Source organism: Gasterosteus aculeatus, chromosome 6, assembly GCF_964276395.1.
Source record: "Gasterosteus aculeatus chromosome 6, fGasAcu3.hap1.1, whole genome shotgun sequence".
NCBI lineage: Eukaryota > Metazoa > Chordata > Actinopteri > Perciformes > Gasterosteidae > Gasterosteus > Gasterosteus aculeatus.
Window position 1 is genome coordinate 5,681,825 of NC_135693.1, and position 25,661 is coordinate 5,707,485.

A 25,661-nucleotide genomic window follows, 5' to 3' on the forward strand; every position below is an offset into this window, starting at 1 on the left:
GTCGCCATGTATGTTGGTGGAAATGGTTGTAGCACATTTGTATTCCACCGGCAGCAGCTCTTAATCACTAAATCACAGAAGCTATCAAGGCTGAACACCTCGTCCTGATTGCCTCCAGGCCGAGATGAATCCACTTTCCCAGGGTCTTCCTACCACATACTCATATCAATTACCTACAGTGTTGTTTCTCACCATCTGCAATCATCAGAATTTTCATTATTAGATTAAACAAGATGAAATTACTAAATTAAACCAGATTAAAGAGACAATAAAAGAACACTTATGGTAATATTGCATAGATCTGGAATAGAAGAGAAAATAAGAGTGGATTACAGCATTTTTTCCTTAAATAGTATCTACCAAGGGTCTTGTTGTGTGAGGATTGCCAGTTCCACTCTAATGTTAACATTAAGCCTCTTTATGACACTACATTTGGACTAAATGTGCAACTGATCTATGATCTGATGCAATCCGTATACGCAAAGCGCATAGCAACATTTTAAAGAAGGCTTGATGCAAGACTCGTGCCATCATTATGAAACACCCACGGCTTTCCACCTGTCTCCTTCGTCGACCATGCATCAGACTAATTCCTAGAAGAAGAGAACGAGTATTACTCAATCAGAGGCAGAGTGGGCGGGTCTTTCCGTAGTACCATTAATAACAGACCCTTCACCTGCCGATGCCTGGGCAAGGTCATTTTACATGCGGATGAACCATTTTTTTTTACGTCCTTTACTCCACGATTCCTAAATCTTATGACAAAGTCAATCAATTTGTACACAATTACCTTTTTCTGTTTTATGCTTTTAAAGAAAGTCCACCTGCACAGTTTAAATGGAAACAAACTATTTACTGCAATAATGTTGGCTTCAGGCCATCTGTATCACACAAAAGAAGGGACACTTTGTAGGGACATTGTAAGGAGACAGACACATTTTTCATGTGCTCTTCCTTTTTGTTGACACAATATGCCAATGAACTGCAACTTTCCTATAATAATAATAATATTCTTTTTTTTTGCAGATGATGACATTGATTAAACAACTAACAATGTTTGGGTAGAAATAACATTTTGCTATGATTGCATGGAACAGTAGTTTAGTCTTCCTAAGCCAACAAAGTTGATTGTCCTGTTTAACGGTAGAATTTCACATTAAAATAACATTTCTATACTTATTGATTAGGGACATAGATGACTTGTACAAATGTATTTCTTAAAGAAAGGCTTGAGTGTATTTTAGTTCTGAGTCCACAGCGGGGAGGACCACAAGGTCATTGTACATGAAACAGACGATTCACTCAAACGCAACAACGATCACTACAAAAGTGATCCGCATGGAACCCTTCAACAACCACCGATTCATGAAATGAATTCACCTCATGCTGGAAAATGCTGCAAGTATGGATTTCTACACTAAAAACATGCATTCGGCTACGTACCAGTGTGGCATGCAACCCGCCCCAGCACATGAATCCCACAGAGAAGAAGAGCACCACACACAGAATATTTTATGGCGGGATCCAACGAGACCCCACGGGTTTGCCGTATGTGAAATGTGCACGGTGTGTTCCTCGCATTGAAAAACAAACTGTGAGAAAAGGGAGAGGCATTCTCTTTTGTGCAGGAAGCCGCTCCGACCGCTCATTTTGGCAGCGCCCGGGGATTTCAGCGCTCGCTGGTCGAACGCGTGGGGAGTTGTTACTGAGTATTGATGGTGGAGGAGAAAATGAGGAGAAAATGAGGCGACCCGAGACGGACGAGATAGCCAGCACCTCTCCGTCTCCCCCCTGCAAATTAGAATGTGACGTGACTTGATTATGCGGACGGTCTGCTGCGACAGCTGTGTGTCTGCAGCTCCCAGCCGTTGTGTTTCTCACCTGCTAATGAGGAGGACGGTGAACAGGGTCCCTCCAGATACAGAGAGAGCCATGGCTGCCGACGGAGTGGAGACGCCAGGTGGAGTTTATCTGCCATAAAAGAAGAAAAAAAAAAGCACACAGCGACGTAAGTGACGGTGGTAGTTTCAGGAAATCGGGACTTTACTGTTTGCCATAAACAAGATGGTTTGACACGTCTCAGCATGGGTGTAAGATAGTATCAGTGACCAAAATCGTCCCCGTTTCAACCTGAATCAGCTGGCACACATCACAGATGGCCTGTGGCCCTCTTTCTCGTCTTCCATCTCTACAGTACCGCAAATGTAGCTGTTGTCAGTCTCCTTGTTTGATTGTCCGAGCTAGAGGACTGAGGAGCCCGAGGGCCGTTCTCTCAACGGCACAATGACGTCTCCTGCCCGGCACTGCCAGCTGCAAAAGGAATAAAGCGTTTGGCATTTCCTTCAAAGAGTCACCGTCTGTCCAATATCTCTATGCTCTCTCTCCTCCTGTCTCTCTCTCTCTCTCTCTTTCCCTCTTCCCCTTTTTTAGATGAAAGTGGAAAGAAACCTTCAGAGACCAGAATGAGACCTGACTAATGTGCACGGTAGGCTGGGCCGACAAAATATTTAATGTGCAGTTGAAAGCGAACTTCTGGGGCCGCGGCGTTAAAAGTGACTTTAAAGTGGTCGAGGTTTGAACTACATAAGACCTGTTGGTGGCCGCGGTGGCTCTTTGGTTACATAATACACAGTGTGTGGTTCTAAGACATGGTTTTATCACTGACAATGGCCTCATACCCCATGCCTGTAGAGGGTTATGTAATCTTACTGTAGTCTAAGCTGCTCGTGACAGATGCAAACCACAGCAGCAAAACGTAACGTGTTGTTTTGTTCTTTTCAGCTCTGCAGCAGAGCTACATTTCCCTGATGTTAATTGTGAGCGCTGCGGCTTTGCACACAGCTACAATTAAGACTTCTACTGAGCAACTTTGTGTCTGTGCCTTTGCTGTCCAATGGACTGAAGTTAATAATGTGGGCGTCCCTGAAGAGGTGCGGGACGTTTTCAAATGCTAAATATAAGCAGTGCATTATATAACACTTATTATATAATATAATATCAGCAGCTAACTTCATTGGACACAATGCATGCAATCTAACATTCATTGGAATTACCCATTTACAATCTATCGTGCAAATACATCTAATCCAACCTTTCGTCCTTGGATCTATTTGGTATATACAGTACGTATCCTTTAGAGAGGTAGATAGATATTTAACACATAACCAGCAAACAACAGGCGCTAAAACTAAGAAATTAACAAAAAACATGAGTTGAGCATTTGGGTAGAATTTATTCAGTTTATTTTTATTTTTATGCACACCTGGTGTGTGTGTGTGTGTTAGTCCGGATGAGTGGGCGTAATGAGTAATAAGCCCTTATCAACATCACATGAAAGCATTCAAACTCTTATCAAATTCACAGCTGCTGCTGAAGCGATGTTTCTTCAATGCTGTAGCAAGAAAAAAAGGAGGTCAATCACCATATTTCTACTCGCTGACCTGCCAATCACTCAACACGGAGCCAATGACTATGAGAATGAGTATGCTCCACTTACACCCAGTGTGCACCAGGTCTGAGTAATATAATCTCAATGAAGGATGTCAAAACCCGGATATAAATATGTCACTTTTAGACCAACGCACTGGAGACATTATGAACTCAAACAAGGAGAATGAGTGGCGAGGTATTTTAAGCAATACAACATGTTTATACCAAATACATTCAAATGTGTTCATTATACCAATAATAAATAAATGTGCTGATGTCTATGTTAATATTTCATTACATGCATTCATCTTCACCAGCATGCTTGGATCCCAAATGCAGACGGCCAATCTAATGATTATGAATGCAGCCTGGTGAAGCATTAAGGGACTCAATGACGCCCACTCCGCTAGAGGCCTTTCATGGAGCATTACAGCACATTACCTGGCAACCCTCACTGCGGATTATCTCCTGCATACTGGTCACACTTTTAAATAGAATATTGTGGTGAATATTGTAAATTGAAACAAAACAAAAGAATTCAATTCAAGACATTGACTGCCTTGTATAATTTTATTTTGTAAGAAGGAAAGAGGATAGTAGTATCAAAGATTCCTAGTCCAACACGGCGGTATGAGATTAAAAATACAAGCCGACAGATAGATGTGAACAGTACTCAATGCGGATTATTCTGATCTGCTGCCAGAGGCTTGCTTTTCGCCGTGGAAAGCAAACTGGAAAACGACATTTTGCATGCTCCAGTGCATAGATGGCATAATTTTCCCATTGCAAATTGATCAAAATTGACTTCAACTCCAGGGCATATTATGGACAAACTTGAGTTGTAACCAGCTACAAGCCTGGACTCCATGTCCAGAATATACAACTCAATTAGAAGACAAAAATAACGTAACGTTTCCCATCAAAACTCCTCTTGCCGCAAGGTAATTACTGTCATCTTAAAAATGACGTATGATTGTTATTGTTGTTGTATGTATGTGCCCCAGGTACTCAGTGAGAGGATCTAGTGGAACATAAATCAGAAAAAACAACATGATAATTCAATTTTGCTTTTGCCACCACCTTGCGTAATTGAATTCATCCGTCACTGTATGATTAAGTAAAGAAAGTCATTAAATTAGGGCTTAGCTCACATTTAAAACACACAACCTTGGAGCAACAGCTTTTGTTAACACATACATATGAAAGCCAATGCACAAAAATGCTAACTTTGGACTACGGATGTTTTCACCCTAATCTTCAAAGTACCAGATATTTGCCGTCTTGTTATTTTAGGAGATGAGGCGCTGAATTATTAGCTCCCCAAGGTTATGCTGTGCTCTAGATATTACACAGATATCTCTACTGTTCAGACCATGTTTTTCCCTCTGACCGTGACCATGATGACGACGGACCCATCGTTGGAGGACCGGTGACGGACGTCCAAAGTGGAGCCTGTCTTTCAGCTGTGACTCCGACCGCTGGCCGTTTGATTTTAAGCCGACTTGAAAAGGGCAAAAGGGGAATATGAGATGTGTCAGAAAGAACTGAGTCACTTAATCTAATTATCTGGCTTTTCTCTCCTTTGGTCGCTCTTCAAGGTACTTATTCTAGGCACAGGGGATGAGTCAGGTCCACAGCACGTCGACCTTTGCAGGCACTCGAGCCACTACAACGGGAGAAAGAAAATCCTTTTCTCTTACAAAACAATTGTTTGCTAGGCATCCTTGTCTAAAATATTTTGAAAAGCTAAACGCTAGTATTGATGACGAAGGACGTATGAAGGAACGTTTTGACGACGTAGGACATATGGATGCATGGATGGACGAAGTAGGACGTGTGAAAAGAAGAAGGACTTTAATAACAGTATATTGGCGATAGATTCTAGTGGGATTCACTTTAAAGCTAACTGGTTTCCGTTTGTTGGGGGGTGAACTTTAGATCTCTATTTGATTTAATAATATATATGTGATTCACACTGGGGATTCTATTAGGTTGTGTAACACTGGTACTATATTCTTGCTGTGACAAATCAAAGGTTTCGCTGTGAAAAATGCATCCTACTGCGTATAATTATGATTTAATAAAGCAAGTGGATTCTTATTGTTTCATTTTTCTAAGTAAAATCCACATGCTAATTAGAATTCAGGCATTTAATAAATTAAAACAAAGTAAATATCTCAAGTCATTTACAAGTAGTGTGTTTATTGTGAAATTGTGTTCTGGGCAACGTATTTTGTTATTTTACCGGTCCAGAGTTTCATAAATCCCTTCGGAGCCGCAAATCCAACTGAATCAGGATTGGAAACTGTTCATTAACAAGAGCACATACGAGGAATTTGTCTTGGTTAAGTCTGCGTGACTATAAATATGGTGCAAATACATAAGAGTGAAATACATAATTGAAAAGCATAAAATATGAAAATTGGATTACAATGCTGTCTGTGACAGCTGGACTGAGGAAATGAGATAATACGCAGTATCAATCTGATAACAATGTTCTCGTACAGGAGCCACCTCTGACTTAGCAAGTGATCGCTCTGGATATATTTTGAGCGCATTTTTATGTGCACATTTTTATCTAACCAGGATCAGTACAGGAGCATCTCTGCCCGAACAACTTTAGCTCCGAAGCAGAACCTACAGTATATGACGATTCTGATAACAGTAAAGCATTGTGCTTCATACGCGTGATATTAAAGCATTCTTCCTAGCAGAAAGAATCACTAATGTGAGAGTGATGGAATAGAGTAATGAGGTATTTCACCTTTCCGTAACTATCTTTGTCTCTGTCATCAAAGCTCTTACTGAGGTTGTCATCAGAGAGAGGTTTAAGGTTCTTTAAGGCTGTCGCCACATGTCTATCCAACAGTACTCATTATGTAAAAGTGACTTTGCTCTGTGTTCCCCTCAGCCCTCCCGATAGGAGACCCTCTCCGGGTCTCTTTCTTCCTTCCTCTCCCTTTCTAACCCACCAAGGCGATGTCTCAGAGAAACGTCAGGAGCCCTATGGACTTCATCTAGGCCGCTCCTCTCCTCCCCTGTTTCATTTGTGGATTTAGAAGTCTCCATGCAGGCTCTGAGTGACTTCTCCTTCTCATCTTCTCAGACATCTCTCTCGTGTCCAGAACTCTGCATCATTAATGGGATGAGCCAGCAGTGTTTCCGCTCCATTATACTGTACGGGGAGGACATCTACAATTACAGCAGTGATGAGGACAGAGAAGAGGAATCAGACAAGTTGGAAAAGTAATAGAAATGGAAATTATAATGATAAAGTAGGGATTAAAGGAACAGTTTACTTAAAGAGTTGTTAACTTTATTTTAGAGAACTCTTGATTCAGGAAGTAAATGTCCAATTTTCTCCAAAGACCTGTTACACAACAGTTGAAACAAGGGCTGCAACAACAAATCCATGAAATCGCTAAAATTCGATTATTAAAAGCGTTGGCAAAGAATTTCATTATCGATTCGATTATTACGTCACTCAATGTGTTGCGGAGATGCGCACTGAGCAAAAATAAAAAATAAAAGAGCCGAGCCGACGTAGAGGAAAGAGCAGCCAGCAGCGCCGGCAGTTGTTGTGAGTCACATGACGCAGGAAGAGACGTCTGTTCGACTAGTCGTCCAAGGTGTGCAAGCAGGGGGGACGCCACGGCCGACGGGGAGGTTGAAGAGGAACCAAAGTCAGAATGCTTTTCTTTTGCGTGAGAAATTGGATGTGTGGCGGGAGTGCGTTACTAAAGACAGAAACGAGTGACTGTCACGCTCGATGCGTGACACGTGAGAGCCCTGAAAGTGTGTCAATGGCAAAATATGCAAAGTTGACGTAACCTGGCACGGGAGCTCCACGTTGTCCCGTTTTGACGCGAGGAACGTAAGGAGCCTCCTGTTTACTCTCATCCAGCTCATCAAGCTAGCGTTAGCTCGCTAATAACAGCAGTAAAGCAGTAAGCAAGACTAAGACACACTTTTTTTAAACTCTTTTTGGCAATTCAGTTTTCAATCTGTCGTCTTGTATATATTTCGTGCTTTTATTTTGACAAATATATTTGTACTGTATGTGTTGTACTTTTTAATGCTGTCATGTACGGTAGTCTAGTGCGCTTGCGCACATACTGTGGGTTTTACGGTAGTTGATGTTACGCCTGTAAAGGGAAACACGGCGATCCATTAAACCAGCGCTAACTAAGAAGCCTCTAATGCGTTTATTTACAAATGCCATTTAAATCCATCCCATAGCACTTGGTTGTTTTTTAGCTGTACTTAGATGGGGTGTATACATTTACTTAACTTGCATTGCAATGATGGTAATAATTTAATGAATAACCTTCAAGCTTCAAGTGTTCTTTTATTTGTAATATTAAAGATTCTGCTTTGGCAAGAAAAGCGAACGCATTATTTATCGAAATGTCAAACTGTTCCTAATGAAATAATGACATATGAAGATATCTCATTCACAACACACTGCGTTATACTATGCAAAACTGCTGGAGAGCATCTGTTCCATCAAGACCCCACCCATGGGCCACATTTCAGACGTAATTAGTAGAAGAAATTAAGAAATAAAGAAAATCCTGAAGGGAGAACAGTTGATCTGAAGACACATCTGGAGACTGTGACAGCTCAAGACTGGACAGTATACCAAAAGGTCATGGGCCATCAGATGACATTACAGATGACACATGACACCGTGGTCCATCTGAGGGGGAGAGAAGAAACAGTTCTGGAGTTTTGATGATCGCAGAGAGCCTTTTCCCTTTATCTTTACACATTTAAACCTCTCTCCTCTCCCTTCTTGAGCGTCAGCCGGCCGATACACTGCCAGAGCTGCAATCCGCGCGGGCAGCTGCCAGTTTATATCCAGCGAGTGAACAAAAAGATCTGCACCAATTAAGCGTGCTTTTACAATCTGTGCCCGTGGCACTGATTAAAGGCGCCGTAAATGCAGTTTGAGAAGATGGTGGAGGATATGGGGGGGGGTCGTCTAGGTTGTGATTTTGATTAGTTTTTTATCACAGTTGAACGGAGACATGGCCAGAAGGTGCACGTCTACTTGACAGCTTTATCTGATGGAGAGCATTTGGGCCAAAGTAGATCACCATAGATAAGAACGACCTGCTTACTGGCTTGTGGATGCCCGCGGGCTGTAGTTTAACCCCCGATGGATTCATGCATAACCCTTCATCGCGCGACCTTCACCTACTAACCAGTGGCACCATGGCCCATAGAGGGCAATGGGGCGTCCCGCACCTCGAGCGCCCCTCCTTGAGCTAAAAAAAAAAACCAAGTAACAAAAAAGGAAATAAAGGATGATATCAAATTCTTAAAAAATGACAATATTTATGTTGTGTTTTTTGTAAAATAGGATATCTGCGCAAAAAATACGCTTTTCCTGCACCTCCTGTCTTCAATGGCAAGCGCAACAATGCCCGCAGCTTGCGCGTTCTCTTGTCAGGGACATTCTTGACTGCAATTGAGAGGTTTGCCACGATGAGAGAAGAGCAAAATGCCTTACATAGAGTGACACGAATAGCATTGTTATAAGCAAGTTTTATTTACACTCTTTTTTCTGTTGCAATAATTGAATATCAAACGATCCATCATTTGTATGAACAACTATTTTCCACCAGCTGCCGCTGCTATAACTATCATCCTCAAAAGCCCCCCCCCCCTTCACATCTCCAATAAATAGATGTATACATAAGTATCCCTGTGGGGAAATTCAATCACCCAATACAATTAAGCGGAGACGTGTTAACCCTCGTTCACATCCAGAGGGAGAATCGGATGTGCGCTGCTGCACAAACGACAGCTCGCACATTCAAAGCACACGTACACACACTTACCAGCAAATCATTTTAAGATGTGAAGTAACATCAACTCATGATTGCGAACGACCGCTTACTGACTGATTTTAAAATATTTCCATATTGCAAAGTTGGAACCGTCACACTATTTTTGACCGTCCGCGTTGGTGAGAAAAGGCGCACGAAAGGAAAACAAACGTCTCCAAAATTCAACGCGCAGCAAAGACGCCCCGTTTCAAACCAAGAGAAACGGAAAGTCAGTCGCGTTTACAAAGTTAGAATCCAAACTTTACCTGTAACCGATGATCACTGTGAACATGTCCTAGAAGTCAGCGCATCGTGGGAATAACACTCCGTTCGCCGTAAGACAATTTCCCGCCGGGTCGGTGTCGTCGCAGTCAAGACTTTCCATCCAGTTTCAGTCGAAGACCTCCTGATACGCGCATACACGTGCCCGCGCGAACGACTGGTTGTGCTCCGTCAGCGGATTCCCATTAACCAACTGTGGGTTGGACGCGCCGCTCCGCAATGACGCACGCTGTGGACTGCAGTTTATTTGGAGTATCCGAAGCTCCCCTAGAAAACTGTCCAACATGTCTGTCGTGATGATGACATATATGTTACATACCTGTTCGGAAGCAACTGCTCTTCCATTACAGTGAGGGTGTTACATGTAAACCACGGTGGAGCAAGTTTATTACTATTCAGTGTCTATTTGGGTACCTTAAAGAAAATCAAGTGGTATTATAACCACAGCACCACTTGGAGCTATTCTACTTTCTAATCAGCTTCGCAGAGAGCCAAACAAGGGTCGCTCTAAGAAAGCTTCAGGGTTACAAATCAGAAGGGAGAACCTTTGTGGCAAGGTGCTCCACTCTGATGGATGGAGCTTGACAATCCTCCCCGGGCCTGAGCTCTTTGGGTGTACTGGGCGCGCTGGGAACACTCTCATTCAAACCACCAAGGGGCGAGATAGTCAGTCAGGCAGGAGCTGATCCGATCTTAGCTCACATGTGTGACATAAACGTTGCCACTCAGTACCCATTTGGATGCGTCGTGGGGCTCAGGTCATTCAGCTGAAGCAAGTACAAAGAGAGTCCTTCAGGTATGTAAGCTTCCCCGTCCAGGGACGCTCTCTAGCAAACCCCTGACCTGCTTGTGGAGTAGAGAACCAAGAGGAGTTCCTGATGGGGATCATTGAGGTGTGAGAGTGGTGCTGCAGCATGCATTTCAAAGAGGAAGAGACACCGGGAGGAATTCTATCAGGGATTCAATCGGGGGTGACCAAACTTTTTGATATTGTCGGCCATGTCAAAAATAGAATAAAACCAAAAAACAAACTGTGGATGTGTGTCTTAACCAATGACATAGAAATGAAAATCCAAAATCTAAGTGATGAGTGACCTGGCGCCACATACTGAAATTAATTTGCCCACCTTCAGGCCGCCCTGTCTGTCAGCCAATATTCTCTGGCTCTATTTCGAGTTTTAATTCACAAATAGTGGTGGGGAAAAAGAACAAAAGAAAGAAGGTATAAAGATTTTTTGTCACAATTTTTGTTTATTTATTATCATTATTATTATTATTATTAATTCAAAAGTGGCATAACAATGCTGCATGTTTATATGCTCCATAGATATTAGCCAGTGATGTCTTCAGAATGTGGCTACCAAAGTGAATGAGTGTGAATGAGGACAATGCCAACAACGCTATGTGGTTTTCTGATACTAATATTTCTTAGGAAGAACCCAGCAATTCCACCTCCTCAGGCTTCTACAGCCTATTTCAATAAGATGACTCTTCTGCTAACTGTTAACCAGAGCTCCAGGTGTAAATTGGTAGGATAAGGTATGGACGTGTGACCATGACATCTTGATACTGCTTTTTGAAATCTAGTATATCCATCCATCCATCCATCCTGTCAGTCCACAAAGAGATAGAAATTCACGTCCAGAGGTGATGACATGTCCCGCTGTCCCGCTGTCTCCATCACATGTTTATATCTTCTGAAGATCCTTGAAGATCCACCAGGAGACCCATGCCTCTGTCCTTCTTTATGCAAAGATGACCCGACAGGTGACAAAGATGAGACCAACACCTCGAAGGCCATCCTGCTCTCAACCTTTTTGTCCAATGACAGGTGATGAATCTCTCCTTTATAGCTTTTCCTTTCTCATTTGAATCCAAGTACTTGCTGCGTCGACCTGAGCTCTCATCCATCTGCTGTTGCATTTCACCCGGGGTTACATGGCCATGCGCATGTTTTATGCATGATTCATGTCGAGCTGTGTTCTCCGAGTTCCATCACTCAGACTTGGGTCACCTGAGGAAACCAGATGAAGACTGCACCCTGAAACCAAAGCATTAATGCAGTTTACCAGTGATCTCTTGAGCTCTCAAGGGGTCAAAGGGATGATTCTTTATTCATATTCAGGGAGTTATAAGCTACTCCATATGTAGGAGACGATATATTTCTAAGTGCACAGTGAATCATGTCTTTAGAGCATTTTGGTTGCCACTGAGTGTCTCCGTCTCGGCCAACCGTTTAACATTTGACCACAACGCGAGCAGAGCTTGTTAGGGATATTAACACCTTCATGCATTTTGCAAAATTACGCTAACCACAAACCTGAGGTTTTAACTTTTCATCTATTCAACATTTTCAATTTCAGGTTTTCCGTTGCACGGTAACCTTACCCTGACCTATTTGCGTGAAGAATTTCAATTGTCCTCCGCAATTTCTTTCTCTAGCAGAAAAGTGTGGGCTTTGCAGCGTTCCAGGTTCCATGCCATCAACCATTGGATCTGCTTCCCTTGACTTGTAAAGTCAGGATCAATATGGCAACAATTTGTGTACCGTTGAAGCATCGTTATCTTTTAAATGTATCTTGACCTTGAAATTAGCAAATAATTCAGAACCATGGACAGCAACCATTTCTCTTTGGGAGCAGCAGGGACTACAGCTGGAAGAACCCTGTATCAGTTTAGCTGTGTTAGTTTAGCCCTGATTGCTTGAGTGCATACAGAGAAATAATATAAGTCTTTTTGCTCTTCAAAGTGTTGCGTGTCCTTCTCTAAAGGACATCTCTAGATCCAAAATATGGCAAGTAACTTGAATGAATTGGTAAAGTTGGATAATATTCCCTGCACGTAATTTACTGAGCCACCACGTGTGCCATTATGAAACATTCCTTTGAAAAGAGCATATTTAATTAAAAATAGAGAAAGGAAAATTCCCTTTATTCAATACAGAAATAGATCTTGGTACTGTAACTGTTAATGCTTCTTGTTGAAATCAAACAGATATAACAGAGACACAAAAGAAACACAGAGAGAAAGATAATGACCTAGAAATGACTAAAGCAATTACCTTTAGCGGACGTTTCTCACAGTCTAGATGTTGTGTGCACACGTGCAGGGGTCACAATTTGCCATGCCTTCAGACAATTTGAGTACTATAGAGCTATTGATATTACATTATGTTTGAGAACAAGCTATCTAATACAGTAAAACAATTGGTTCCATACTTTGTACTATTGCTAAGATCCACGGCTTTAAAAAATAAATTTGACATGCCAGACGCTTCAGCCTTTCAGCTTTTTCATCTTCATTGCGCACAATGTCTGCTTGAAAATTTGCAAACCTCCTGATATCAAAGCGCTGTTATGTCAGGCTCCAGGGGAACTCCCCGTGCACCCTCGTTAGACAGATGTTGGCGCTGAGGTGTCTGGGGTAAACTGTTAGTGGCGTTGTCCTCATCTACTTTCACACAAACAGCTGTCAGAGGAAGCCAGACCGGCTCGTCATTCCACCTGAGGTTTTATTTTATTTTGCTGTGTCCATACGTGAAAATTGTCGAGTGTTCCTACTTAATACTGTTGCATGCCATTTATTTATACTTGTATAGCCAGAAGCGATTTGGGGTCATTAAAAGTACCTGCCTTCCCCTTTTTGTTTTTAAAGATGAGGAATTTTAGAGGAGGAAACAATCAGGGACAATTACATTCACAGGGGAAAACACACAAGGACGTGAAGTGCAGGGAGACAAAACGAACCCACACCGCACCATACTTAGCTTGGCAAATGTCAAACATGGTGATTCACACCAAATGGACACATTTACATCGCTCAAGGCAAAAACTATTCATTACTAATTTTCCTCCTTTTTCCTATTTCCTGTCGAAATAACCTGCCGATTGCATCACTTTTCAGTCTGCCAGCTTGCGAATTTGATTGACTGCATTTTTATATGACACCAAAATTGTGACAGATACAAAATCCATCAACTCATTGATGTCTGTCTATGATGTAATGTAGTTTGACAAAGCAAAGAACTTTTGACCCTGATGAGATTGAGGTCAGCAAAATGCTATAAAAAGATAAGAGATAAGATGTGCAGTCAAATTGCTCTAAAGTTGTTCTTCTAATATGTGTTTGTTTGGTGATTTATCCAAGCTGGAGACCGTCCCTCTTTGGTTACTCACACTTCTCTTTTCTTTATCTCGACTCCAACCATATTCTAGAAATATTCAAGCTGCCTGGTTACAAATGACCCAGGGAAGGCAACAAAAGTCACAAGTATTTACATGTTTAGTAAGTAGTTTCAGAGTAAATTTTGTTGCTGCAACCAGCAACACCTGCACTTTCGTAAAAGAGATGTGCACCTGCCCCCAAAAACAGCTGAGTAATGGATGAAGATCTTTTTACGAAATAGTTCCACATTTCTTTACTGCTACCTCGCCAAGAGTTGAAGAAGATCAGTACCACTTTCATGTCTTCGTATCAAGTATTGAGCGAGAGCCAGAAGCAATTAGCATAGCTTAGCATAAAAAATGGAGGGAGGTGGTAAGGTACTGTAATGATTGTTCACTAAGCATCATTTTTGTCCAGGTCGTGCAGCAAAAAAAGCTCTGAAAAGGCACTGAAAAGAATGTAGTTAGCAACTAGTTAGCAAAGAAAGCATAGGATGTATTAACTAGATATGAATGGTTTTCCCCAGTAGTCAGTGAAGATTAAAAAAAAAGCTAAAAGACAATATTAAAATAATTGGTAATTACAGAATGTGTTAAAAAATAAATGATCAATGGTGTGTTGACAGTCCTCAAGCAAAAACACTCACACTTTTCCTTTCATATTACTGATTTGCTCATTTTAAGTCATCTTATTGCTTTCAAAAGATGTCAAGACACAAAACGTTGATGTTTATAAATTATGTAAGTGATGAAAAAATTGTCCTTCTGCCGCATCAATTTACACATCAGAACATAGCAGTGAATAAATGCATGCTTAACACGCAGGCAGGAGAGAGTTATCAATCTTCTTAGAAAGGGATATTGGGTATGATTGGAATCCAAATAGTTACATAGCAAACTGAAGCGCAGGTGTATTTGAAGTACAGCCCACTGGCAAACACCCCAGTGTTTGCTCCAGCCAGATGGAGGGAGAAATGGAGAGGTGTGTAAAAAGATCATCTGGAAAAAAATAATTGAATATCTAGGATTACATTCTGTCAAGACGTCCGTGAGAAAATATCTATCCCAGATACAAGATTAATCATTAAACATAAAAATAAAAGAATGATTATACCAAGCTATTATAGTGTAGATATAAGCCGTTGACAAATCAGAGTTGATATCTCACCACCACATATTAACATACACATTGATATTATTTTCAATTAAATCTAACGATATTCAATTCAAGTGAATTCATTTTATTTTGTATAGCCCATAATCGCAAATTACAAATTTGCCTCAGAGGGCTTTACAGTCTGTACACATACAGATATTGGCAAGTGCCCTCCTGGTGTGCTGGTTTTGCTTGACAAATACACCAATTAAGCACTAAATTCTACGGAGGGGAATGTACAATTTACTGTTGGTTCATGCAGACTCCGTGTCGTTTCCTTGGTAACGTGGTGAATGTGCTGCGTGCGTTGTCTGTAGGGGTATCGACGAACAGCATATAAAGAGGCTTTAAAACAACTTATCTTAGCTTTAAAAGAACAATTGGAATTGATTCTTTTGTGGGGTGTAATTACAGTATCCATAATAAAGTGTCCGTAGATGGCGGCCCGCATTCCCATTACCGGCATGGTGGCGCTGCAATGTACGGCTGTGGCACGGGGGGCGGCAGCAAAACTTATTTTAGACACAATTATAATTGATCAGTTCAATTGTACTATTGACCTTCTTGTGAGACAGCCCCCTCCGACGGGAACTGAGGCCGTCGTCTCTCCGAGGCACATGTGACAGAGAGAGTCATTTGGCGTCAGAGAGCCGGTCTACTGCTTCCTCTTTGCCTCGTTTTGCAATTGTGTTGTTTGAAGGTGTGTGTGGATTCACCAAAGTCGCACAATAACACAACATGTAACGCCCAGCCGCATGTCCTTGTGGCTTCCGGCTCCCTAACATAACAACAACAACATTGACCAGCAACTGGTGTGTTAAGAGAGGTGTAGTACTGTTTTTGTCGATAGAATCCTTTGGCTTTGAAGGGAGCTTTGTTGAACGTTCATGTCAGAAAGGGAGTCTGTCGGCTCGGTAAAGCAGTGAAAATATTCTAAATATGGCATCTCCATGAATAACTATTCTCTTCTTTAAGTTGTTGACAATGGGTTTTGCTTCCGCCCCCCTGCACAGTAGTTTGTGTGTCTGCGTCTGCTTCTCAAAACTGAGGCCGCGCCGACCGCCATCCGCTGCAGGTTATACACCGACTGTGGATAAGAAGCAGACCGTCGCCTAGGCAGACTGGAGCTTGTACGTAAACGGCCGAAACATCACCAGCAAAGACCAAACTGTTCAGCAGGATGAGCTGGAGTCAGCTTGACGGCACAGTTTCCTTTTGCCTTTAGAGGCTCGTTTGGACATTTTGCATTTCGGCAAATTCTGCCAGCTCTGCAGCGTTTGTGGGACTGAGTTTGAGGGGTAGTTTTTATTTAATTCCTCACCGACTGTCTCTATTCTCAATTCTTCTTCTTCCCTCTCGCACACTCTCGCTTGCTCTCATTATCTTTTTGATGGAATGCAAAATGCAAAAATGATAAAACTTTAACGTCTGGAAACAAAAGAACAGCAGACACCAGCTGGTAGATGTATACATTATTTAACAGGGTTCCATTTGATAAAACAGTCCAGGCGTTCCAACTTAAAGCAAAGGACTTGCCAGCAAATAATAACCTGCAAACAACAACAAAATTTATTGAACCCATGTGTTTGTAAAAATGTAAAATCGCAAAAAAATATATGTTTCAACTGAAACAACTAGAATCAGGAATGAAGCACTGACTATTCGGGCCGAAGTGTAAATAACTCTCTGAGTGACGGGAGCAGAATTGAATCCACAGGTACAAAGAACTCCTGCAAATATTTGTTTTTCTTTCGCTGAAAGTTGAGTAAAGTTTGGTGCGTTAATAACCTCCTGGAAGAGCGAGGACTTTCTGCCGGGTATCTGGCACACAGTTTGCATCAGTTTTCTGTGAGATTGCAGCTACTTAATAAACAAGGTCCTCTGAAATCTGCTTCAGCATTCGGCTTAAACACACTGTTAACGTACCACACATCAGCTAGACAGTGATTTGGAAATTGTCATGGAAAAGGTCCTATAAGGTCAGAACAACAAAAAAGCTGCGTTTGCGTGTGTGTAACGGCACAACACAGTCTGATGCAATCTAATAGAACAAATTCACAAGCTAACAACTTCATACAATCTGTTTTGCTCAATCTGCCTCACACCAGTGTGAAAAAGTGGTGTTTTTTCTGTTCAACTGCATGTATTATTCAGCCCGATGCTATCCAGAAGCCTGGCTGCAGGTTTCTCACTCTCCCGCTCATCACCTGGGGATAAGAATTCCGATTCGCCCCATAAATTAGGAGTCAGGTGCGTCTTGCAATGCAACTGCCACGTACAATTTGTGTCATCCTCGTTCCCTGTGTGACGGAATGAATATTGAACAGTGTTGTTGCTGCGCTTTAGGTGACTTATGGACAACAAAACAGGTCTTACATAAATTGCCCAACACATTTTTTGTCAACTGTGAGTTAATTTTAGCCATGCTGATGGGAGTGTTGGCTGGACCGTGCAGATATCTGTCAGCTGGTTTGCTGTGATGTTTTTAAGCAAACATTTGTCGTCACCAAAGATTGAATCCTACTGACGTTTCCTCACATGGTCTGTTGGATGAACTGCTGTGACATTTTGGCTCTGACTTTTAGGTTGTTGGTTTATAAACAGCTATACTGTTTAGCTGTATATTTTGTGCAGCTACTTTATGGTGTATTTTAAACCACCGTTATTAATGTTTTATCAGCTGCTTAAAGTATGAGGGGCCAATTAGGACTTAACTATTGAGACACACACTACTGAGACACGTACACATACATACATACTCTGTAAACCTATGCACACGCATACATAAAAAATGATACGTACTGATCTGAAACACTTACACGTACATATGAGAAACACATGTGCATACATATATACTGCTGTGTCATATACACATACATATGAAATACAAGTGAAATATTTATACGTATCTATCTGCAACACTTGTGCATGCAAAAACGTGCATATTAGATGTGTAGTTTTGCTTCGATCATTGATGATGATGATGATGATGATGATGATGATGATGATGATGGATGACTGTTGCAGCTACACCAGAATATTTAACACGTCTTTTCGCAGTTGCTTGGTCTGAGTTGGGCCATTGCCTGCTGCACATTTTTTAATTAGGACACAGTTTTGCATAAGTGGCCCCGTGAAGGAGAATCCGTCATACTGGCTCTGTCAGCATGCTGTCAATGCAAACATATCTCGTGTCAGAGGACAGGAAAAACCCAGACATATATAGTTTATAAATAGACCCACACACAAACACAAGACTTTCATGTTCCACTGGTGGTTTTCACATGTATAAGTAAGATAGTGTAAGAACAGTTGCAGATGGGAACAAAGCATCACTGAGGTTAGACCATCACATTTTAGATAAATAACTCACAACTTGCAGTATGATTACTCAAAGGACGTGCTGGGATTTTGCACCATGCATTTGAAGTGACAACATGTTTTCAAAGTTACCTAAAATAGTTTGTGAACAGATAAGAATATGCTCAGATGAAATTTGAATAATTATTGTCTCATTATTGCCTCTCCTGACCTTGGTACGGTTGTCTTTTTATATTTGCGGACACTCAAAACCAAAAGGGGTTGAGCCCCTTGTGACCCACTTCAAAAAAGCCAGTACACACACTTCTACGTGTGTGTATTTTATTATCAATCACCCACATATTTATGAAAGCAGATTCTGTGTTGAGGGTATCTAGTGTGTGGAATTACAGAACATAATCAATATCCTCTCCATCAGCTCCTCGTACTGAAAAAGGGTGTATCAATAGATAACACAAGCAAGTAATTATAAAGAATGACATTGATTAATGATTACTGGAATGAATAGATCTCGGTTCTTTTTATAACTAAAGCATATCACTATGGGTTTATACATCAACATGTTTTACTCTCTCAATTCGGTGGGTTGCATCCTTTTAGGACCCAGCCTTCCTCCAATGACCGCATAGGCTGAACCGAGCAGCCTCTGAAATGAGACGTCTGGGCCACTTTCTTCTTGCGTCAGCTTTTAGTCCGCCGCTCCTGTTGCTTAGCAACCTGCTGCACTTAAAGCCTTAAAACCCCAAAACGTATGAAATGCAGATAGAGTAATAGGTAATCTTCCTATTTCATTTAATTCTGGAAGATATGCTTCACCTCTGGAGCATGATATATTTCAGGCTGAGAGAATAACATTTTGCGGCTATTTTAAATTAAATTTAAATTGATTAGGCTCTGTACTTTTAGCTAAAAGTAATATTGCAATCTTAAGGCAGAGGAAATCAATCAATACAGTCAATAAAAACAGCAGCAAACACATTTATTAACTTGTATGCAGAGACATGTACGAGCAAATATAACTGTAACCTTGAGTCATAGAACATGTCCAGGTACACTATCTGAATGTCACCACACACATTGTTCTCCTTCAGCTTGATGCTGCTTCATCCTGGCTCCAGAAAACAAAATAAAAAGTATAGTTGGTTCATAATCACACCACAAAACAAAAGGAGCCAAACAGGAAGTTTGGTTTCTCTGTGTATTTATTTAACATTTTTAACGTTACTGACTCAGAAAGTGATATTCCAGGGTTCATAACTCGTCTACTTGGGGTGATTTTGATCCATTTCTATTCAAGTATAAACTATCTATAAAACCGTCACGACCTAAATTAGCCTCTATGACGAGCTGTCGATAACGTGAGCTGCTTGTTGTGTATTTGTTATAAATGTGTGTTGGTACATTGATTTTCATACGACACATATACATGGACCCAGGGGGTTTCAGGCGAAGGGGACAGTATGACGGCTACAACCAAGAGTTGTTTGTTCTCACGTCTTATGTGTATTTAAAAACACGTCATCAGTTACCAACCTTATGTAACTTCAGCAAATGCATTCATATTTATTTGTTCCACACTGTTGATTGATCAGTGTGGGTTACATTGCTTGTATTGGCTACAAATGTATTCATGTGTAAGAAGAGGAAGTCATATTGTGTTTCATTTACTTGCGTAATTGAATCATTTTGAGGTAGACGCGAGATTTCTACATACTAAACATTCCATTTTATATTGACTTGAAAACCAGACAATGGCTTCTCCCTCTGGAGTTTGTTCGCTTGATGCAGCTCTAAGAGCAGCCCAGCCAAAGGCCAAATGCCCTGTTTCGCAATTTTAACGAAAGCTAAAGACAATCCATGGTCACCCCGGGGTTTCATGGCTTCATGGGTTCTTCCTCAGCCACTTTTCCAGCCTACTGAGCGCCAGTTTTGCTGATAGACCAACCAAACAAATGGAAAACATGACCTCTTTGGTGGAGATAATAAGATGGTAAAATCTCTAAAGCTCTAGTGCTCACAGAACATTTAATTGCTAAATCCAGACCTGATTGTCATGGTGGGTGGAAGGCAGGACTCAAACGCAGACTTTTTAGAAAACAAAAGACTTTAATCGTCAAAAGGCAGAGAGAGAAGGCCAAGGGGCAAAAATGCGCACAGGAACCACGGCAGGCAGAAACTAGGGACATCCAGGACATTCGACAATGACGCGACAAGTGACACAAGAGACACACGGCTTAAATACATTGGGGAGGTGCAGGTGATTGGACACAAAACGATCAGACAATCACAGGGGAGGACAGGACAAGGCAGGACGTGAAGTTACCCGGGGACACGAGTGGCAGAAAATGACAAAATAAGACAGGACGTGAACCACACCGTGACACTAATAACAATTCCCTAATGCATTTCCATACATTGCCTTCTGAGAAAAAGATACATTATGAATCCCAGTCACTATGCTAGTGACCATGCTAATGATCTAGAGCAGCGATTCCCAAAGTTTGGACCGCCCACCAGTGGGCCACGAAGGTACTGCAGGTGGGCTGCGAGAGGTCATTTACAATAAATAAATAAAAATTTTCATTTTCATTTTTGAAAAGTTTTAAATTAATTTAAAAATGTGTATGATTTAAATTACGTGTTACTCTTTTATCTGACCTATTTTTGATCCGTATCCGTTGCGTCTAAGACCTGGTCATAACATTAGGGTTGCAAATTTCTGTATTTTACTTAAAACGATTGATAATTGATAAGATACAAAACAAGATCTTTTTCTCAGTTTAAGTATTATTTGAACAATTCTAGCGGCACATTCACGTTATGTGAAAAATGAATTGATTAAGCACAAACAATTTAAATGAACAGATTTATAAAACAAGGCTCTCGCTCGAAACGGCTGCTCTTGTCCGCCTGTCGTCATTCAACAAAAGGCGCCACCAAACAAAACAATGTCAAATGGGGTGTCCTCTTGTAGTATTAAAGTAAATATATATGAGCACCGGAGAAAATGGTATACAAAACATACATTGTCGGTTAATACATTTTTAATTGGTTAAATTCTTTTAATCATCCCTAGTTTATGTTTTGATCAGAGTTGTGATTAAAGGTTTGGGTGGGCCGCAAAAGATTTTCAGATTTCAAAGTGGGCCGTGGCATTCTTGAGTTTGGGAACCGCTGCTCTAGAGACTATCCTAAAGATCCAAAGCACTCGTCGGAGGGGGGGGATTAGTATGTGGCCTCACATTCACCTGCACTAGGAAAACTGGGTTACTAAACAGTTTGTAGTTTCAGCCTGTAGTTTCAATGTGACAAATTGAGTAATGAAAATACATACTGTGTGTTTTTGCCTCTTACTTGCTAATCACGGAATGCCCTCAGTGTTTCAATCAAAGGCTCATGATAGAGGATGAGCAAACTCATCTCTAAACGTCTTCACAACACTGTGGGGAGTTTTAGTCTGGACCCAGTACTCTCTACAGTCCCTCTAATGTGCCCCCGTGCCTGTAGTGTGACACTTTGGCCATTTATGCTTTTAATGGGTGTAAATAACATGGAGAGGCTGTCGAGCCTCTGGGCCCAATCCGAATCCCCAAGGCCTTAGACCCTGAACCCTCAGGGACTTACTGACCTCCCCTGAGAAATGGTTGTGCGAGAGATGAAAATGTTTTGGTTAGATTTATTATGTCGAGTTGATGAGGGCTTCGAACTGGAGTTAAACAGATGACTCAATGCTTCAATGCAAGTGTGTCTGAGCTCAAACGCGGCGTTAAACGTATTGCCTTGCACCGATCATCTCTCAGCCATCTGTCTCTGGATCCATTCCATTCTTTTTTTTCGCATGTGTTGTCTCTCTCTCTCTCTCTTTCATCGCCTGTCTCCCTCACAAGAGGATGCTGTCTTTATTATATCAGGATTCGGCCAGCGATCAGGTGACAGGGGGTTACATCATGTCAGATTAGCAAATCTGCCACATTATCCAGAAATGTGGGGGAGACTACAAAGCCCTGTCAAGTGCCAGGGGGGGGGCTCACTGAACAATCTGTCAGAACAAACTGTGCCGCAGGACACAGCAGCTGTTTTTTAATACAACGCCACACAAAAAAAGTGTGTAAGTGAGAGGGACGACTTTCAACTCGCATGTTTGACCTGGACCGGTTCAGCTGCTGAGGCTTTATACAAGCAAAGGACAATACAAATTAGCAGTCATGACCACAGTAATTACAAAGGATTTGTTATTACAAGGAAAGGGGGTTTATCATCGAGAGATGACTATATTTAAGGGAAAACAGAACATTTCTTCCATTTGGGACGGGGGAGGGGTTGGAGTACTGCAGCATTTCATCATTTCTGAAATATTTTCCCCCAAACTAGATGTCAGCTAATTATTGACGCTAATGGACGACCAAAAACCGAAGACAGTTAGTTATTTCCCCACAACATTCTTCAAGTGGTACCCATCTGCTTTGCTGGAAGTCCATCTCCGGAGAGGTTCCTGCACTTCTGGTGGTTGAACACCACTGAACAGATCCGCCCTTCAAAACACGCCTAATCAAAGCCAAAGAGGCAGCGGGAGAACTTCTAGAAAGCTCAGGATGAAGAGAAGCTAGTTTCCACGGGCCTCAAAACACCATAAATTGATGCTTCAAAGCTCAGTGGGCGACCTACTTTTGTGCAGCCAATTAGATTATGTCTCCCTATTGCATCTTTCTCTTTTTTGAAGTGGGTCAAGAAACATGACAAATGGAAATAACTGGGTTTGTGCATTTGTGCGCAGAAGGTATGCTATCTTTTCTTCTTTTCTGACTCACGATTATGTTGGGTTGTCAGAATCAGTTAAACGTGAATCACTTCCACAAACTGTAGAAATCAGCGGAAAGACGTATGTAGAACGTGGATAAAAGACGGATTGTGTTGAAAAGGGTTTGGCATGAGAGCTGATCGTCAACTCTTGATACGTCGGCGCTTCTTGCAGAAACGTCTTTGGCTTGTACTGTACAGCACAATGCCAACCACGACTCTTTCACAGCTTGAGTCGGAAAAAGAGTTGAGTGTTGAAAAACGCTGCAACTTCAGAATTTGTGGACATTCTCTCTTATGGTTTACGTGTTTACATGTTTCATGCAAGTCTCGCACAACACGTGCATATTTATTAACAAGTATGTTAGTGTCAAAGAAAACATCAACAAAAAAACATTTTGCCTTCACTACCCCTGAGTTTGTCCACGGAGGGGACAGACTGGTAATGCACAATGTTAAGACACAGCACCACCAGTGATCATTAATACCCGATGTCGGACCTTGAATGGCAAAGATCCATTTCAAGCCTTCATATGTGTGCTCTGCAGGTACCTGCACTTAAAAAAAAAAAACGGCCATTGCCCTGCAAATTGCATTAGACACAAGCTCTCAATAAAGAGAGAGGCGGTTGTCGTTTACAAATGCAACATATATCACCCAGTTGGAAGCATGTCCGTGGTTGCGTAAGTGGCATAAATGTCTTTCTTTCTAGCACAAGCAGAAGGCTGACAATCACCCCACCCCCCCCCCCCCCCCCCCCCCCACACACACACACACACACACACACACACACACACGCAGAAGGTGAGCACGGAACCATTCCACTGAAAAAATTGAGACATGGCAGAAAAACTGTTCAGTTCTTTGAAAAATCCATTACTGTCAAACCCCATCAAGACACACAGAGGGTCCATGTGGAATATCAAACGTGAAGATGTGGCAGTAAGCGGGGGGTAAAGCTGCTTAAAATATGCATGTTTATAGTTTCTATTTTTTTTAAGATTTAGAAAAGAATAAAGCCTTTTAAAAGCTACGGCACTGCAGTGCAGACTTGTGACAAAGCTGTGGACTTCAGATACAAATCAGGGTTTGCTAAGGACATCGTAGCATTACAAAACCAACATGTGCTGAAACAGATGAATCAATATTTCCGGGAAGCCCCTGTAGCAGATCAGTGTACTGAGAGTAACTGCGTGTGTGTTCGGCGTGGCGGGAAGCCGAGGCCATTTGGCGAGCAGAGCCGCGGTCTCCGTCACCGGGAAGAATACTCGGCGGAAGGACGTGGAAGAAGGCAAACTGCCAGCAGACACTGAAAAGGAATCCCTCCATCCCCCCACGCGCAGCGTTCTGTCAGCACAAACACAACCACCCACCCGCCCTCCATCCGCGCCTGGAGTCATTGCTTTTTAAAAAAAAAAAAAAAAAAAAAACATTTGGCTGATAGCCATCATAAGCAGACAATGGCGGAGTCCTCTGTACAGCAGAAAAAAGATAATACAGTATGTGACAGTAAAGTAAACAGAAATGTAAGATGAGACACACTCTCTGTGGAGGCCCAGTTATCTATGTGCTTTTTTAGAATTTGACAGCCAGTTTATGATTAGTTCACGTAACATGGAAATAAGAGACTATCGAAATGACATTTTAGTAGCAGGATAGAAAATATTATTCTCAATTAATAGAAAATATAGATATTAGAAGAGAACGACTACGTTGGACCATGTTGCTTAATTTAAGAAGCTTTTAGAATGGAAAACAGCAACTGTCACGTCCCTCTGATGGAACCCAAACGCAGACCAGACCAGATGGGTTCAGGTGAAAACAAAGAGTCTTTATTGACACTGTGCAGGAGTAGTCCAACGTGCAGAATGGCGAGTCAAGGTGAGGTGGTGGGGGTGGAGGCGTCTCCGTGGCCAGGCGAGGTTGACGGGTTCCCAGGTGCAGAACTAGAAAACAGGACAAAAGACAAGTAAGTGTTTCTCAAGGGAATTCTCGGGATCTCAGTAAGTAGCGGTGGTAGCGAATGCAGGCACACGTACTACTTCGTCTAACAATCCGGCAAGGACTGGATGTCGGTCTCAGCTTAACTAGGGTTGGCTAATCAAGATCAGGTGTGTTGGCTTGATTGGCCGCAGGCCTGGAACTCTCCGCCTCTCCACGTTGCTCGGTAACCATGAAAAACAAACAGACAATAGGGAAACATGCTCAGGGAGCTGGGGTCGTGACAGTACCCCCCCTCCGACGGACGCCCCCGGGCGGACCACCCGGTGCACCGGGGTGGCGTTGGTGGAACACCCTCAGCAGGTCAGCGTCCAGGATCTGACGCCGCGGAACCCAGCACCTTGCTTCTGGACCATAGCCCCTCCAGTCCACAAGGTACTGGAAACCCCGGCCTCGTCGCCGGGAGTCCATGATGCGTCGCACCGTGTAGGCAGGACCTCCGTCAATCATCCGAGGGGGAGGAGGCCGAGAGGGAGGGGGTAGCAGGGGACTGAGAAGGACCGGCTTGATGCGGGATACATGAAAAGCAGGATGTACCTTGAGGGATTTGGGAAGCCTCAGCCGGACAACTGCCGGGTTGATGACCCTCTCTACCTTGAACGGCCCAATATACTTGGGGTTCAGCTTCTTGGATTCAGTTCGCAGTGGAAGGTCCCGGGTGGCCAACCAGACCTTGTC

The 25,661-nt window shown here is 42.2% G+C and overlaps 1 protein-coding gene across 1 annotated transcript in view; it reads right to left on the bottom strand.

Annotated features, from left to right (window-relative positions):
- Nucleotides 1-9,767, bottom strand: part of LOC120820730 (gamma-aminobutyric acid receptor subunit pi) — a 34,617-nt gene extending 24,850 nt beyond the window's left edge. Inside the window, exons 1-2 of the mRNA XM_040178842.2 lie at nucleotides 9,530-9,767; nucleotides 1,882-1,971 (exon numbers count right to left, since the gene is read on the bottom strand). Of these exons, the coding sequence (XP_040034776.2) occupies nucleotides 1,882-1,934 (53 nt within the window). The 5' untranslated portion in view covers nucleotides 1,935-1,971; nucleotides 9,530-9,767. The remainder of the gene's footprint in view (nucleotides 1-1,881; nucleotides 1,972-9,529) is intronic.
- Nucleotides 9,768-25,661: the final 15,894 nt, after the last annotated feature.